The sequence below is a fragment of the Mytilus californianus genome, unplaced genomic scaffold (genome assembly GCF_021869535.1).
Source record: "Mytilus californianus isolate M0D057914Y unplaced genomic scaffold, xbMytCali1.0.p SCAF_3, whole genome shotgun sequence".
NCBI lineage: Eukaryota > Metazoa > Mollusca > Bivalvia > Mytilida > Mytilidae > Mytilus > Mytilus californianus.
In genome coordinates, this window is record NW_026262679.1 from 50213615 (window position 1) to 50231958 (window position 18344).

The following is an 18344-nucleotide window of genomic DNA, read 5'->3' on the forward strand; positions in this document are numbered from 1 at the left end:
CGTCACATTTGTTTCTAAATTTAATTAAATGAGTAGATTCCGAAAAAGATATGGATGGTATCGATATCTATAGAAATCAAACATATATTTTACCTGATTGAAACGTGAATCATACCTTTGGACTTCGATGACGAATATAATGGCTTGGGACAAACATTAACAGATTGAAGTAGTCTAGTGACGACTAGAGACAGAGTCTGAATATTGATAGCATGATAGACCAAGAACATTTACGTCTGTGTATCTGCGTGTATATGAACACAACTGTTATATACTTTCCTGTTGGATTCATATCACGTTAAACAGGATTCAGCAATGAAATAATTGACTTGTTTTACGATTGCTATTATATTTAGAATTAATAAGTCTATTTTGTTCCTATTTATCCGAAAGCCTCTGTCACCATATCTGTTATATAATTGACCAGATGAGTCGAAAATGGTCTTGAAATTTAAAATATAAGGTTCAAATTTAGAGCTTAGTACATCCAGTAGTCCAGGATTTCGGTTTCTTCATACATATTTTTCAACATTTCGAACAATTTCTTAAATTTTCATTCCCTTTTGGTTTTGAAATGTTCTCACGCTGTTCTCATGTCAACAGGCTTACTGTTGGAGTAGATAGGAATAATTTCCCTTTCTATTTCAAATCGTTGTACGAAAATTTTAATGAAAATATATTTTTCTGTCATGACTTTCCTACGATACATGTAGCAAGCGTACCTTGACTCCTGCTATTTTTACACAAAGAACAAGTTGATTACATTTTTACGGTTTACACTTTTACAATATTAAGAAATTCCATTCTTGATAAAAAAAAAAACACACACACACACACATTTTATGGGGATATTCGTTAGCTTTTACTTTATCTCTTTTATTTATTTTTTTTCTTCATTTTTTTGAATTTTGCAAACACCTCATATTCGAATTTCATATGTATTATTCTGAAACTTTAAATTGTAATAACTATTGTGACTTTTCTTATCACAAGTTACACAAGTTACGCAAAATGTATATTTATTTGCTTTCTTCTTTTCGAGTGGAATATTCATACGACAATGAAAACTAAGATTTCATTCTTCAGAGAAAAGGTTTAGAATATGAAGATATTACGAACGAACCAGATGATAGCCCTTTTCGACACTGACCCATTGTAACTATTAAAACTCAAGACATCTGAAAACTAGTCTAACATTAAAAACGTTTTACTTGAAGATTACAAATGTGAAAAAAAACTTGAAAGACCCGTTAGAGAAAAGAATTTGAAAATTGTTTGAAAGGGGATCTAAGTTGTTTTTAGTAGTTTTTTTTTTAGATAATCTTGTTTGAATTAGACGATTACCTGATATAGATAATTTTTCTCTTGAATGTTACAAATGAATATATTCTTTTTCGAACTGAGCAATTGATGTTAAAGCAAACAGAAGTTATTGTTTTTTTTTAAATACGGTCTCCAGATAAAATTAGATGTCAGTATATTTGTTGAAGTCGTTACAAATCTGTTTTTTTTTAAGTCTACGAACTTACAATAATTACAGTAATTGGACACGAAAATAATTGATTAAAAACATAGAGTTTTGATTGATAATATTTACTTTTGTTTCGATGTTCAGAGGGAGACATACTGCGCTCTCTTATACAGTATATTAGTATTTTAACTGCTACCAATCTACTTAATGGGTAAGCTTCATAAGGAATCAAACGTCATTATTTATGTTTATTTTCAATCATAATACAGTATATTTAAATACCAAGATTGAATCTTCTTTTAAATAATCGAACTTTCTTCTGATATAATTTATTCTTACTAAATCCTAAAAATTTCCCTTTCTCCGAAATAAAATTTTTTTCAAAATATTCACTAAAGAAATATTTCGAACACAAATAGGTACTTTCTATAGAAGTATGAATCCGCTTCTAGATTAAAAGGATATTTCAATCGGGCATATAATGATATGTTGTTAACAAAGCAAACAAGTTTCCTAAATACAATTCCTGTATCCGGTTGTTCCTTTTACTAGATTAATTTGGTCGAGTATGGTTATTGACAAAATATATAGTAGGCTACAGTTTTACTGGTGTCAAATATTTGCATCGGTTTTTTTAGGGAATTGGTATATTTCCCTATACTTAAAACTTTAAAATACTATTGTCATATTTTTTTTCTTACATTTTGATTTTTTGACTTATTTTTTATGGGCGTCGCATTAATAATGGTTTTCTTGCACTATATTTTGTTGCTGCTATGTGAAATCCAATTAGTAGTGCAGTCTTCGGCGTGAGAGTGTTAGAATATATAAAAGGGCAATATTCAACATATATAATTGTTTGGCTGTGCGGGATGTATAAATACGCAGTCACGTCCAGTCAAAATGGATATGTTAAATCCGATGCACCGTGTAGTAAGAGCGCCAAGCTATTTGTGCTTTAAAAATAATGTCAATACTTTCAGGAATTCTTTTATGGTCTGTTGGTGGCCTTTTACCAGACAACATTTCTGCCACTATCAAACATAATCCTCTTTTTCCAGTGGCAGTCCAGATTTTTCGCTTTTCATCTCGATAAACAAACTCAACGGAACCTAACTGCTGGATATATTGTGAATTGTTCTCGTCCTGAATATACCAAATTTGTAACAACTTGTATTTCCAAAGAAATGTTTGCTGTTGTTAAGAAATGAATGAATGATTCTAACAAATATGTATAAAAGGTTGATTTGCCTGTATAAAATTGACCCACATTTCAAGAAGAAACAGCTGTAAAACAATATGGCTACTTCGAATTTTTCCGTACAGCAATAATCTTTTCCTAAGTGAACGCCTTTTAATCTATGTGGGATGGATAAATACACAATTTCGACTGTGAATGTTTAATCCAAGGTACATTTTTCTAAATGGCTCACTCACTGACTACACACAAAGGATTAAGAGTCACTTTGTTTTGTTAAATAGAAGATGCATAGCGCAAGTGGGTACTGAAGTTTTTTTTTTTCAAAGTTTTCATTTAAACAGGTTGTAGAGGCATATTTCTTTAAAAGAAACACGCATTTGCTGATAATTTATGTCTTTATTCATCTTAAAGGCAGATACAATACAATGATTAATTGCAGTATAATGTTTTCGAAGAGACCAAAATATTGTTTCTCTTTTTCAGGAGGAATATGTTGGCAGTCAATATCTAAAACGGGTAATTGTAGAAAGATGTTAATGATCAACGTTACTAAGGAACAGTGCTGTTCTTTGCAAACAGAACCTAGTGTTGGGTGGTCGCCTCAATCAAATCCCTCCTCAGGTCTAATCTTTTTCTGGGAGTATCTATCATCAAAAGGTGCACCAGTATGTAGGAAATGTCATAGTGAGTATAACCTTTGGTCTAAATAGTCTTTTGTGCAATGTGTTTTTTTACCCAAACGTTGTTAGCTCTATTCGAATATTTAATTGACGTTAAGCAACCGACAATCAATCAATCAACTATCTATTAATTTATAAGGAAGCCGATTTTGCCAAGATTTTTAGTAGATTAAATTAATTTTACCATTTTTTTTTAATTTCACAGCAATGTATACTTTATTTAACGTCACTAAAAAAAGATTTAAAGATAGTGGTAAAAGTTTAATTATAGCGGATTCTTCGAAATGTTCATGCAAAGATTTTTTACGTTCAGAGAACGTAGTACTCTCCTGGGACTGGGTATCCGAGTTGAGGTCTCCATTTTTATCAATTGTGCAAGCGTATTTATACATCTCGCACAGTCGAACCTACGCGTCCTCGATATTTGTCTTTCTTAAGATGGGAGAATTCCAGTTGACCTTATTTCTATACCCATTGACCATTAGTGTCTAAAAGTTAAAACGATATATTACTAAGTAAAAGCGAGCAAAAGTAAAAACATATGGTTCTTACTTTAGAAAAAATAAAACTCGAATATTTAACAGATTCAGAACATGGTCGATAGTAGTTAAAACATCTTCAATGCAGATGGCCAAAGCAAGTAAACAAAATATAATTACAATATTTATGTTCTTTTACATGGGTGGAGACGTTACAGTTTCTTAGATACACGTGTCTTCCAGATATAAGATATTATAACTGCAGAAATAAAAACGTCTATTAGTTAGATTAATACTTTCGAGGGGTATCAACATATTTGAGTAATATGCGTCCACTCCTTTTGTATTAGTGTAATATTCGTCCACTTCATTTGTTATTGCGTAATGTACGTCCACTTCAGTTGTTATTTACCAAGTGGGTTATTTAATATTTTTGGTCATTTCTCATTTCTTTGCTATATAAAAATAAGAAGATGTGGTAAGATTACAAATGAGACAACTATCCACCAGAGACCTAATGACGTTAAAGGTTAGCAACTATAGGTCACCACACGGCCTTCAACAATGAGCAAACCCATATCGCATAGCAAGCTTTAAAAGGCACCGAAGTGACATATGTACAAAACAATAAACGAAAAACAAAATTGATATACAACAAACGACAATCACTGAATTACAGGATCCAGCAATTAATGTTTATAAACCAAATACCTCCAATGAAACGGGTACGCACTGGCAAGTAATTTTTTTGTGGGACATGAGTTTATGCTTATGCAAAATAAGAAATGTACTGGAAAAATTTATATAATATGTAATTTAAAGAAACTTTGACAAGTATGTATTTTCCTAGACAGCTGTAAAGACGTTATATGTCCAAAAGATAAGAAGTGTCGTATGAAAAATGGAATTCCAAAATGTGTATGCAAACCAAAATGCAGTAGTATTGAGAGAAGCAAAGGACCCGTATGTGGGACTGATATGACAAAATACAAGAGTCGTTGTCACCTTTTAAGATACAACTGTCGGTATAATACAGATATAAAAATTGATTATTATGGAAAGTGCAAAGGTAGGTCAAGGTCACATTAAAGCAATTTAACAGCAGACATGCTGAATTTGTATATAGCTACAATACTCTAGTCAAAATAATTACTTTGACCTGTTGACAAAAATATAAAAATATTAAGAAATTTGAACAACACAATTTACAGGAATAATATCATTAGATATATAGCAGTTTGATAAACACTAATTTTGATCATTGAGAAGCTTGATTACAACGTTCATTTGATTTTTAAAGAGTTAACTCCCTTAGGGTTTCTGTAACCGCTTATTAACGTACATTTTAATAAAACGACACACATAAACTTGACATTCAGAGGCCAACTTAAGATCTTCAAATATTGACATGTTCCTACATAATACCAATAATTTTACGGAGACGGCCATTTGATTTTCTGGGTGACTTGGGGGTTGCGAACGAAATATTCATTTTTACCTGTTGTTAGGCAGATTTATTTTTTTTACTTATGTACACAATTGCATCCTGCATTGTGTTAGACAGAATATTCATTTACATCCTGCCTTTGGCAAGATTATATTATTATATGTCCTAAAAAGGCAAGCAATTCTACTCCCCCATTACACACATAAAATAAAATGGTCGTCCCTAAACCATCTTTAGTATAAAAACAACTGTTGTAAATAAATTGAACAGAAATTACCAAAGATCCGTCATGAATATCAATTTCCCTAAATTACAAAAAAAAAAACACGCCAAGATCTGTCCTAAGACGACCACTAACAAAGTTCCTCCAGTGGGACAGAATGAACATCTCCCGAGAAGAATATTCACATATTACAAATTGCAGGATCCGAACAGCTTAATATTTAAATACTCAACTCATATGTGTATTGCCATATAAACTTCAAACAGTCAAATGTGACAAGTACACAATATAAAGATAAATTCACACACATATAGTTAATACAATCATTCAAGTCTAGTAAAGAGTCCAGATCTTCCTGTCCTCAGTTCTAATGATTTTCAATGTCGGACCACAACTTATTTGCTTGTAATGATGTAGATGGCTCTTTTCTTCAGCGTCTATTTATTGATCAGAAAATGTTTCTCTCCAAATTAATATATTATGTATTTGTAAAACAGAACTTAAACATAAATTCAATGTACGTAATTAATTATTTGAAAAAAGGCAGATGTGCAGCAAAACGTATACCTCATTTTTTTTTATTCTGAAACATTTTCATTTTAGATTCATGTCAATTCGTCAAATGTCCGGGAGGACGTTTTTGTGTTGAAGATCAGAATGGTCTGCCTCACTGTATCGTTTGCAGCACAGATTGTTCATTAGCACACAAAGAACCCGTATGTGGTAATAACCTACAGACATATGAAAGCGCGTGTCATCTACGGGCAGAATTCTGTAGAACTGGAAATCCATTACAAATAGCATATCCAGGTCCATGCAAAGGTAATAGTTATATGTTGTTCGGCCCAGAAGTCCGCTGCTACCACTCTGATATTATCGGATTAGTTTCATATCTGATCGTGACACATCTCCTTAACTTATTGCATAGCGTGAAGAGTGGATTAATTTATTTTCTTGAGACAGTTGGTATTCCAATGGGTATCAAATGTGCATCCCTATACTGACCGGCTTATATTTTTACTCATATGAAGCAGAATTCATACAGAACTTTCTAAAAAAAAAAAAAATTATTGTTGCAAAGTTCTTTAACTTGTTTCATTTTCAGATATATTGATGTAACTGCCAAGCAAGGACCGAAGCTCATAAACGCGGCAGGACTTCGGGAAAGTTCGGAGAGCCGCCCACCTTGCTTCGGAAGTTGATATTGATTACGTCCTGTCACTCATTTCAAGGAGGGCTTGCACCCTATATATCCCAGTAAAATTGAAATAAAGGATACTACTGAAACTAGAAGGTATGCTTCATACCCTGATTTTGACACAGATGGGCGACTTCAAACTAGAATATGTGCCAAACTTGATCATTTCAACTTTAATTGTCAACTTCCCATTTCTTAGAAATAACATACCCTCGGCTCCATCATAAGGTGTTTACATATTTCAATTGATACGTTACACTCCTGCATTTACGGACTTCATTAACAGGGGCTGTTCTCCTTAAATTAAAACTGCTTTAACAGAGTTAAGAGGAAGAACGACTGATATTGACACTTTATGAGTTTTACGGTCACCTTCACGAATTGGTTGACCGATACGATGTGTCATTGTCCCAACTCACTAGCGACATACTTCTGTGGTCTTATATCTTTAGATACCAGAGAGTCGTCTGATCTGTAGTTTTACAGATTGTTTTATTCCCGATTGAGACTTTTTGACTTGAGTGTTGATACGCATTGTGTGTTATGCATGCATAGAAGATTTTGCCCTGTCAACCCGGTCCTGCTCTTTTTGGGTCTTATGCTATTCCCTCAGTTTTTTTGTTACTTCTTAATCGATTTATGAGATTTGAACATCAGTAAACGTCTGTTGCCTATATTGTTGGCTCATGACGCCTCTCAGCTTACACCTTATAACTTCTTATCTTATATTGCAGAAGATGGAGTATATTTGTTTATATTTATGATATGAGCTGCGTCGGATAGAAATCGACCTTATGTAAATAAATATCAATCAATTTTTGGTTGAAAAAATCTTTACGGAAAGTCTGTAACTGTTTGAAAATTGAGTTGTTATAAGAACCCTATACAAAAACGGACCAAAATTCATCCTTTATGTCGTATTTGAATGTTTCAAAATCAATCAAAGTCTTATACATGTACATGTATACGTGCACTTGCATACGGTCGATTTCTATCTCATATATTGATATGTTATGTTCACAAGTACTTAATAAAAAAACGCAGACAAAGTGAGAGCCAAGCTTATTAACCTGTACGGCGACCTATAGTTGCATACAGTCATCCCATAATTCGGACTGTGGTGTATAGTAACTGTTGTCTCATTGGCAATCAAACCACACCCCTTATATTGATAATGACGGATTAGATGTAATTATAATCACCAGGGGATTGTTAAATAAAACACATGTTTAAAATCTGCACACAACTGTTGTTTTAATTGAAAATTAAGGGAAGTAATAGAAAATAAATACAAATATATATTTTCGTAAAGTTCCATAATTTTTTATGAGGTTAAAAAACGATATCGAAATTTAAATATCTCAACGATTCAAATGATAGTAAACACTCTAATATAAAATTATGAATATCAATTTGTCGTGCTTGACGGGTTGTTAAACAGTTGTCTTGAGGTATTAAAAGAGGACATCATTTCCGTATAAGTTTATCGAAAGAAAAGAGGTACTAGGAGGATTCCTCAATGTGTAATTCAGTCACTATGATCTCCACTTTTCCCTGATATATTTCAGCAGTGCTTTTTTTACTACTAACATTTAGCGCGAACGATGGAAATATTGGTTTGGTGTGGATTTGCAAATTTTCATATTAGTCTATCATATAAACATAAGAAGATGTGGTATAATAATAATAATAACAATAAGACAAATATCCATCAGAGACCAAATGACGATGATGTATACTGTAAGCAACTCTAGGTCATCATACAGCATTCAACAATGAGCATAACCCATACCGTATAGTTAACTGTTAAAGGCCCCGACATGACAAATGTTAAACAATTCAAAATCGAAAACCATCAGCTTGATTTCTGTACAAAAAAAATGAATGAAAAAAAATAAAATGTGCATTTAAAACTTAAAGAAAAAACTTACTTGATATCTTTATTTAAATCATTATGATAGTATTTTTTCGTTTTTTTTTTATGAAGAAAACTTTTTGATTTTGGTTCTATAAACAATTATGTTGTACAATGACTTTAAAATTGTACAACTATTGTTTTTTTTTCAGTAAATGCAACATGTCCTTCTATTCGATGTCCATATTTCATGGAGTGCCTGGTCAACCCAGTAACGAAACAACCTATATGTACAAACTGTAGACCTCAGTGTTCACCTTTATCCGTAGTACCCGTATGTGGTACGGACGGAATATCATACAAAAATTACTGTACCATGAGGAAAAAGTCCTGTGAAATGAGAGTACTTATACAAACAAAATACAGTGGCCGTTGTCATAGTAAGTAGTAATTGTTCTGACAAGGGATTTGCACTGGTAAAGGGAGATGAATGAATTCACACAAAACTAGTACAATTTCTGATGTTTTCTGGTTATAGCTGTGGTCTTCGGCAATAGGGAAACGGACTAACTCCTGCTAAATCCTCACTGTGACTTTGAGATGAAGAACAGCAATAAAAGCGCTGTTCCTTTGCTTTTCATGTACTGATTTTGGGTCATGGATGGATACCCCATATCCTTTGTTTTTCTATAATATGGATCTATTCGTGACACAAAATCTATACACGTACTTGATCTAACCCTAAGCCAAAGTAACATTCTTATATCTTTACACTAAATCCATTGGATGTTGGATGTGTACGGATTGATAATTTAGTCTTAGATGCATGATTTTTTTATTAGTTGTTAGTGGCTTTGAACTAGCTGTCAGTAACTGCGAGTACTCTAAGATCTGTACTCAGTGTCTTTTTGTGGTTTGGATGTACAAGTACCCGGCCACGTCCACTTGTACTTGTTGTATTTGTATTTTTATCCATCTGATGAGTTAAGCCTCTTTCAACTGATTTTTATAGTTCGTTCTTATGTTGTACTGTTACACCACTGTCCCAGGTTAGGGGGAGGGTTGGGATCCCGCTAGCATGTTTAAACCCGCCACATTCTGTATGTATGTGCCTGTCCCAAGTCAGGAGCCTGTAATTCAGTGGTTGTCGTTTGTTTATGTGTTACATATTTGTTTTTCGTTCATTTTTTGTACATAAATTAGGCCGTTAGTTTTCTCGTTTGAATTGTTTTACATTGTCATTTCGGGGCCTTTTAAAGCTGACTGTGCGGTATGGGCTTTGCTCATTGTTGAAGGCCGTACGGTGACCTATAGTTGTTTATTTCTGTGTCATTTGGTCTCTTGTGGAGAGTTGTCTCATTGGCAATCATACCGCATCTTCTTTTTTATATTATATCGCTGTTCTTTATTTAAAATTCACATTGAGTCCTTAAGCAAGGTGCAAAACTCATATCCCACTGCATGATCAAGACGGTATATTCAAGTGTTTGAAGAACATTTTTTGTTGGATCCCTATTACAATATATATGTGCATGGGAGAACACAAATGTTGCCTAATATCAACTAATTCCAACTGGCAAAGTGTTCTGACAAATACTGTCATGATTTGCCCGACAATCACATTTTAAGATATACAAACAATACAACCATTTTGACAACCACGGTCAAATCAATATATGTGTTAGATATCTTGAAAGGAAATAATTTATGATTAGAGCAAATAATTCTGATTGTTTTGCAAACTGTTTGTAGTCGAGTGCACCTGATGAGTCTCAAACAAAACGCACGTTTGGAGTAACATATAATAAGCCTGGTTTTGCAAACTGTTTGTAGTCGAGTGCACCTGATGAGTCTCAAACAAAACGCACATTTGGAGTAACATATAATAAGCCTGGTAGCTTACATGAGTTTTAACAATTTCGATAAGCATACTTTTATGTGTACTGGTTGCCGTTTTTGGTCTTAGAAACACGATTTATTCACAATTTGTATTTGACCTTGAACTAGCTATCAGTAACTTCGAGTACTCTTAGATCGGTGCTTTGTGTAATTCGTCTTTTTGTTTTTTGTGCTTCGTACCGATCTGATGAGTCAAGCTTTTGCCAACTGATTTTTACAGTTTGTTCTTATGTTGTTCTGTTACACCACTGCCTCGGGTTATCTGGGAGGAGCGCTCACAAGCATGATTAACCTCGCCACACTCTATGAGTACCTGTCTTAAGCCTGTTATTCAGTGGTTGTCATTGGTTGCTGTCTGCTATATTTGTTGGTTTTCTCGTTTTAATTTTTTCACATTTTGTCATGCCTTTTATAGCTTTCTATGCGGAATAATTTTTGCTAATTGTTAACGGCCGTACGATGACCTATATTTGCTTACATCGACGTCATTTAGTCTCTAGTATATACTAGTTGTCTCATTGGCAATCATACCACATCTCCTTATTGTTATATACAGAACAAAGGAGAAAAAGAGAAGTTAGTACACATTAGAAAAGAATACGCCATAACTGCAAACGCGAAAGAATATACACATAAAGCACGGAGAAACATGATTATGTCAAGTGATGTATAATTATGTATGTTATAATACAGCATCGAATACATTTACTGTTTATTTTCTAACACTTAAGACAAGAGTTCACGTTGATATAATTGGATTTTAAATAAATTAATGCCAAGCATGAGTATACATACCACACATCACGATCTGATTATATATATACTTACTTATATATATATATGGATTTCCTTTCGAATCAATTATTTCTAGTATTGATGAATACTATTGAAGTATTTGAGTGAATGCACACCCTTTTAAGAGTACTAAAGTTGTTCCTTCCCAGGAAGGCAAATTCTACCAAAATAGATAAACTTTGAATTACTTTTACATGTAATATATCTTATTAATCAACGATCATAAATAAAACAAAACTAAATTAGAGTTCATCACCGCAAAATTTGCATCGTTATAAACAATAAACTAATTCAAAATTATGTAATCTTTATACACATATTTCCAAAATACTATACGTTGTTTAGCGGATTTTGACCCTTACCGAACTTGACGTATTGTTTGCCTCCCGCCAGGATATTAATTGTTTATTCCCTCTTAATCATCATTTATCTGTAGTAAATTTTTCGTTTCCGCACTCTTAACTTAAGTTTGCCTCATGCAAAATTTATGAATCTCATACACAATGCTAAAAACCAAAACTCGCAAACAGAGTTCGTATTTGGGCAGTGAGTCACTTACCGTTTTAGAGTTATGCCCCTTTATAACTAGGAAAACTGTATTTGTTATCGTTTCCGCACTAGCAGTGACATCAAATGCTCTCAAAAAGTACGTTTATCGAAACGCTTTTTTCTACCCTATTAGCTAGTAAGTTTTAATATTGGAATTGTTATGTGCGAGAAAATCGAAATGATATAGAAAAGAAGATAGACTTAAAAAGCGGCGGTCTTAAACTTTGAATTGCTTTTACGTGTTATATATCTCTTCCGAGAATTTTAACACGCGTATGAAACCGATTTCCCAAGTGAGTTGAGGCCACACCAAAGATAACTTCATATAATACAACGACTGACAATGATTTAACTCGTTTAATCAACACCGTAGTGCTTTTGTGATTTCTACAATACCACCCGTGGCTGCATCCGAAGTCAACACAAATAAAAGTTAGTCTGATCAGGTTCCACAAAAGTAGAGCAATTAGTTGCTGGTAACCTCCGCCATGCTGTAAATCACTTCAGAGAAATATCGACAGTGAAAAGACAAATTGTTGTGATAATCTTTAACCATATGCATTTAGATGTTTACTTTCTTGAGGCACATGAACATTCATGATGAAGATCATCTTAGCAGTACACAGGTTTCCAAAAGAAAAACTTTTAACCTAAATTAACGTTTTCATGTATGTCGTCAACAAACAAATACTTTACTAAACAAATATTTATACTTTCAGAGAAACGGCACGGCTGTAAAGGTTGTAAAAGACATTTAAAACGACTTTTACGAAGACGACGAAAACAAAGAAGAAAGAAAGGTCATCACAAAAAACACAAAAAAGTTTCACACTTTAAACAATTTAAATGTGAGTGACACTGTTTATTTTACTGATATGTTTTTTAACTCACTTTCTTGTATCACTTTACTGTATTTATAGAGTACCCTTAACGACGAGTTTCTTCCGTATGAAATTCTGTTTATTTATATAGTTTTTATAATAAAATTACTACCGCATGCAAGACTGAGATATTCTTCGAGGTAGACTACATACGGGTTATCGTTTGAATAAAATTAAGTGTTTTCATCGTAATCTTTTGTATTTGATGTATGCAGCTACATTAAATTTACGATATTTAAGATTACAAAAAATGTAAAATACAAACCAGATAAATCAATCAATATTTCGAGGAAAGAAAATTGCATATTTTTTCAAAAGGAATTCAAAAGAGAAAGCTTCTGCAATGTTAGCATCAATGCTTATGTAGAATCCAGATTCAGTTTTGATATTTTTTCTATTCTCTCATCTGTTGGTTTTTTTTCCCTTTTTTATGGTTTTTTTTTTTGTCGTCCTCTTAAAAGAAAACTTTCAAAAAAAATATTTACACGTGCCTTTTATATTTTCAGCAAAAATCTATGGAGGTTATACCATATTTCCTAATATGATGGTCACAACAGAGAAATATAAACTTGACAGCTACAAGGAATTTGGATGAAACATGCTTATTTATTAGAACAAATGGCATATTTCGTATAAGAATGAATGCGGGTGCGAATCCTAGTCTGTGATACATATCTATGTTCAATATGAATCGCTATTTATAAAATCGAGTTTCAGTTTGGTGTCCGTCAAGAAATTAGTGTTGTACATTTTTATAGAATATGGTTGTGAATGCGATGTTCCGAGTTACAAACGATTCAGACAATTAGACCGACCCTGAAACACTGAGCTTAAGATTTGAGAATCTGTGATCGTTATTATGTTTCAGTACGTTCGTTAGAAGTAATTGTGATCTTTATGATTTGTCAATACGTTCTTTGAGGTAACTGTGATCGTTATGATTTGTCACTACGTTCTTTGAAGTAACTGTGATCGTTATGATTTGTCACTACGTTCTTTGAAGTAACTGTGATCTTTATGATTTGTCACTATGTTCTTTGAAGTAACTGTGATCGTTATGATTTGTCACTACGTTCTTTGAAGTAACTGTGATCGTTATGATATATCACTACGTTCTTTGAAGTAACTGTGATCGTTATGATTTGTCACTACGTTCTTTGAAGTAACTGTGATCGTTATGATTTGTCACAACGTTCTTTGAAGTAACTGTGATCGTTATGATTTGTCACTACGTTCTTTGAAGAAATAGTGATTGTTGTCATGTGTCAACACGTTTTTTTTTGGGAAACTGTGATTGTTGTCATGTGTCGGTACGTTCTTTTGAGAAACTGTGATCGTTGTTATGTGTCTTTATGTTCCTTATTTATTCCATTTACATTGAGATTAAGTCTCCTTTTCAATTAAAGAACAAAAATACCAAATGTACTTTTCTCTTCTTTAACTGATAAAATCGCCGAGTATTTTATAATCAATTTATATGTATACACAGTTGAAGTGGGATTGTCACACATGGATTAAAATAGAATGAATATTTGAATTTTTAAGACAAATTTCGTAAGACATTTGAATTACATTTGAAAGTTTCTTTGATTTTTATTCATTGTTTATATCAAAATGTGGGCGGATCACATATGGGATAATATAAGATATCTTCTAAATTTGAAATTAGGTTTTGAACAAAAATTGAAATAAATGCCCAAAGTTATATCCATAACAAAGAAGCATTCATGTGTTATGGTATTCTGTAACAGCAACAAATACACCAGCTGTTTACTTGCAGAATAGATTAGCATGGTTTTAACTCGAAAAAATTAATGATGCGATGAATCGAAAATTGAAGCCATCCAGGTCTAGAAGGTCCGGAGGTTAGAAACTTGTTCGATATAACTCTGTTAAAGATGTGTTTAGGTGCATCTGTATTTCTCATATTTGAAACCTAATTTTACTTGAATGTTTGCTAAAAAAAATAGATTCGTTAATACCTTCTACTTGTATTCAGTTCTTAACAAGGGCCTAGGTGGCCGAGTGGTCGAAGTAGTTCAACTACTGTATCACTAGCCTGTCAACACCGAGGTTGTAAGTTCCATCCCCGCACGTGGCAAGTGCGTTCGACCCCAGTCTTGATTATGATTATCAGTTTTCCTATCGAAGGTCTGTGGTTCTCTCCGGACACACCGTCTTCCCCCACCAAAAATCAATCAGTTGTGAACATATATAAGTACGTCTGAACCAGTGACAACTCTACGACAGATTTTATCCATCGGATCACCAGTGATGGTGATACAAGGCTGAAAACACATTTTGTATACATGATTCGTCTAAATAACAGCCCAACAATGTTAGATCTGTAAATTTGCGGAAGCAAATTTTTTGTTCTTACCTGGCCGGGATTCGAACTCATACTACTGAGATATCGTGGCACCAAATCGCCTTGCACTATGCCCGACGCGCTAGACCACTCGACCACCTAGGCCCGACAAAAATCAAGCTTTCGGTGGCCAGGTGTTACCTTTCCTCGTCTGTTTTATCTAGCGTCGTAACACAGTACATGATATATAAGGCATGAAGATGGAATATTACAGATCAGCTGAATTATCTATCGTAGAGGATCTTACAAATTAATGTAGGATGCAGTCACAGAAATAATTATATTATAAGTACGTCTGAACCAGTGACAACTCTAATATATATGAATAATAGATAAATCTTACGGGGCGATGGATCATATAATTATGATACAGTACACTACAAAATATAATAACAAGTCTAAAAGGGTACAACATCACCAAAAAAAAAAAATAATAAAATGAACAAATGTTAAATATTTCGGATAACAGATATCTGTTGTACCCTTTTAGACTTGTTATATATAATATTAAGATCCATTTATTACATCGGTGATCCGTTTATTTGGCAATCGCCAATAGCAGTCAGCAGGGTTTAAGAACATTTGTTGTTCGACATGTTAGTCAAATGCGTTTTGTTAAAATATACTTTTTCACTTTTTTGGTCTTTTGGAAAATGTTGTTTAGACCCCTCTACCAAGAAATTTGTTTTGCATGCACACGTATAAAAATTGCGGTTTTTATCCAACGCAATCATAGGTTTGAACGTTGTTTTCAATTTAGACTTGTATATATATATATATATATATGTATATAAAAATTGTTGAGTTAGATTGCTGACAAACAACAAATACATTGTGTATTAAAAATTAATATAACATCTTCACATGCTTAAAACACATGTCTTATGTCTATCTCTAGATTCGCCTTACGTGACAAGGTAACACTACGACTATTGAAGTTATATTTTTATATAGCGGATGTGGTCGTGTGGTCTAGAGCGCTGGACATGAGGCTAAGCGATTGGTTCTGTAGTGTATCAAAGGTGTGAGTTCGAATCCCGTTGAGGGACAAAAAATTGTCAGCATAAAAGTCTAATTCTAACACTGTTGGGTGTAATTTTCAGACTTATATATATATATATATATATATATATACTTCCGTTGTAACACTACAGCAGTTGTTACTTCAGTCTAAAGTCGCAGTACAAAGTGACAACAACACAGAAGTAGATTAAAGTTGAAAAACAGCGGTCATGGTGCAGAAGATACAGTACGATGCAGGAAATATCTTATACGTTAACCTTCCTTGAAATGACATAGTTAATTTTGATATGCACTCTCGATTTATGAAAAAGAACAAAGCTACCTCCATGGCTTGTCTTTTGAGATATCTCAGTTGGATTTTGATATGTTTGAGATAAAACCATAACATTTCTAATTTCAATATTTTTCTGAAAATTAATACAAGTTCTAACGGGGGGAAAATCATCTAGATTTATGTAAAGTTTTTCCAAGTTTATAAGTATTAAAGTATTACTAAGTTGCTATACATTGAAGAGGGATAAATCAACAAAAATAAATGAGAAATTATATATTTATTGTAATACAAGTGTGGACACAGATCAGTGTGGATAGTATATGTTTGGATGTTTGACAGTGTTTTCTGGCAAAAAAGAGTTCTCTGGTTTTCCCCATAGGGTTCTATGTTGAACTGTTGTGTACAGTGACAGCCAACCTGTACCAAACACTGAAAAATAGCAGTGTCTTATTTAATATTGAGTTTTAATGTTCGACTGTCACGGAGGAGACACTACTTTAAATCAGTGCCGACCGTTCATAGATTTTATTTAGCTAGACATTTAATATCAAATCTACATACTGGCAAACGTACTATGAGTGCTTCCTGTATATAATATTAACATTCCTGTAAAAAAAATTGTGCATGTGCAACGTTTCATTGGAGGATTTCCTTTCAACATTTTAACTTCTATGTGCATATGAATACATTAACATTTTTAAAAATGATCCAATAAGGGAACACAGCTAGATGAGTGTGCTCCAACGCTGGAGAGATTTACGTAAAGAAGTGGAAGATTGGAAGGATTGCCAAATGATTCCGATAAAATATAAGTTCCAAAATTTGATTTTGTTATTGTAATACAAAGCGGTAGACAGCTGTCTTGTCGCTGCAAACGCATATAGAAAGAACTTGTCATTGATTTTTTTTTATATTTTTTTATTAACCGTTCTTGCATCAGTGCACTACCATAGAAAAAAATAGGGGATACATGCGCTTGTTCTTAAGCTTTAATCATAAAACCTATTGTTTATATCCTACATATCACATTTTACTTTTTGGTGCTTTATAACACTACATTTCGTTAAGAAACACGAAATGTCTCAGGGTTTCGGGATTTTTGGTTGCTTCCGTGTACATAAGCATGTTGCCGGTCTTCTAGGCCGTAATAATCTTAAATACTCAACATAATTAAAAAAATATTTGATAAGCGTCAGCGAAACAACACCCAAAGAAACAAAATCCAAAAGACGTTTATGCAGAGGTCAACACATCTTTAGCGATAGATAAGTGTATATCAAGCTCCAATTGTCTGTTAAAGATCTGATATCAAAACAAAGTCAAGATGACAAAAGAAAATCATTAAGATTGCTTCATGCTAAATGTCCTGCAGCAAATATTACATGCGTACTACGATGGCATTTCAATAAATTATGAATATATGCTGCTATATACCGGTACATGACCGACTGGAATATGGGTGGCTTTCAGTAGCCTTATTTAATCATATACAATAACGAACAAATGAAACTTGTAAACACATTTATACCATAAATCACGTTTAAGGTACGGGAATTACTCTTTTTTGCACCGACTGACCTAATGAAGTGGAAAACCAACTAATAATGTCTTTTGTGGTGACCAACATGGTCTGAATTCAACAGAGTAAGACAGTGACTGTGTTCTGTCATTGAAACCATTTTTCTTCTGAATATAGAGAATAAATAATAAAATATAAACATAAGTAACAATATATTTATATTTTATAAATGTGAATTTTGATATTTGGAAATTGAAATAATAACATTTTTAACATACAGTTTGTGGCTATAGGACTGATTGATATGATTTGAAGCATCGTAATGATCTAGACAACTTTAACTTAAGCCTAGATAAGATGTATGTTAATTATCTCAAAACTTATTTTAAGACGGGATAACATCTATATAACAAAGCGTAGAGCCAACTTATTTTCCCTTTTCTGCAACAGTCTTGTGTGAAGTGTATTTTATACGAAAACAC

General features: G+C 33.1%; 1 protein-coding gene across 3 annotated transcripts in view; it reads left to right on the plus strand.

Moving 5' to 3' along the window:
* The window catches only part of LOC127734789 (follistatin-like), a 32541-nt gene extending 18442 nt beyond the window's left edge, over window positions 1–14099 (plus strand). Inside the window, exons 2-7 of one of the 3 annotated variants that reach the window (XM_052244798.1) lie at window positions 3156–3356; window positions 4682–4900; window positions 6105–6323; window positions 8767–8994; window positions 12517–12645; window positions 13185–14099. In XM_052244798.1, coding sequence (XP_052100758.1) covers window positions 3156–3356; window positions 4682–4900; window positions 6105–6323; window positions 8767–8994; window positions 12517–12645; window positions 13185–13273 — 1085 coding nt within the window. In that variant the 3' untranslated portion in view covers window positions 13274–14099. Of the gene's footprint in view, window positions 1–3155; window positions 3357–4681; window positions 4901–6104; window positions 6324–8766; window positions 8995–12516; window positions 12646–13184 lie in introns of those variants that run through there. The other 2 variants (XM_052244800.1, XM_052244799.1) reach the window with 2 other exon arrangements.
* The last annotated feature ends 4245 nt before the right edge of the window (window positions 14100–18344 follow it).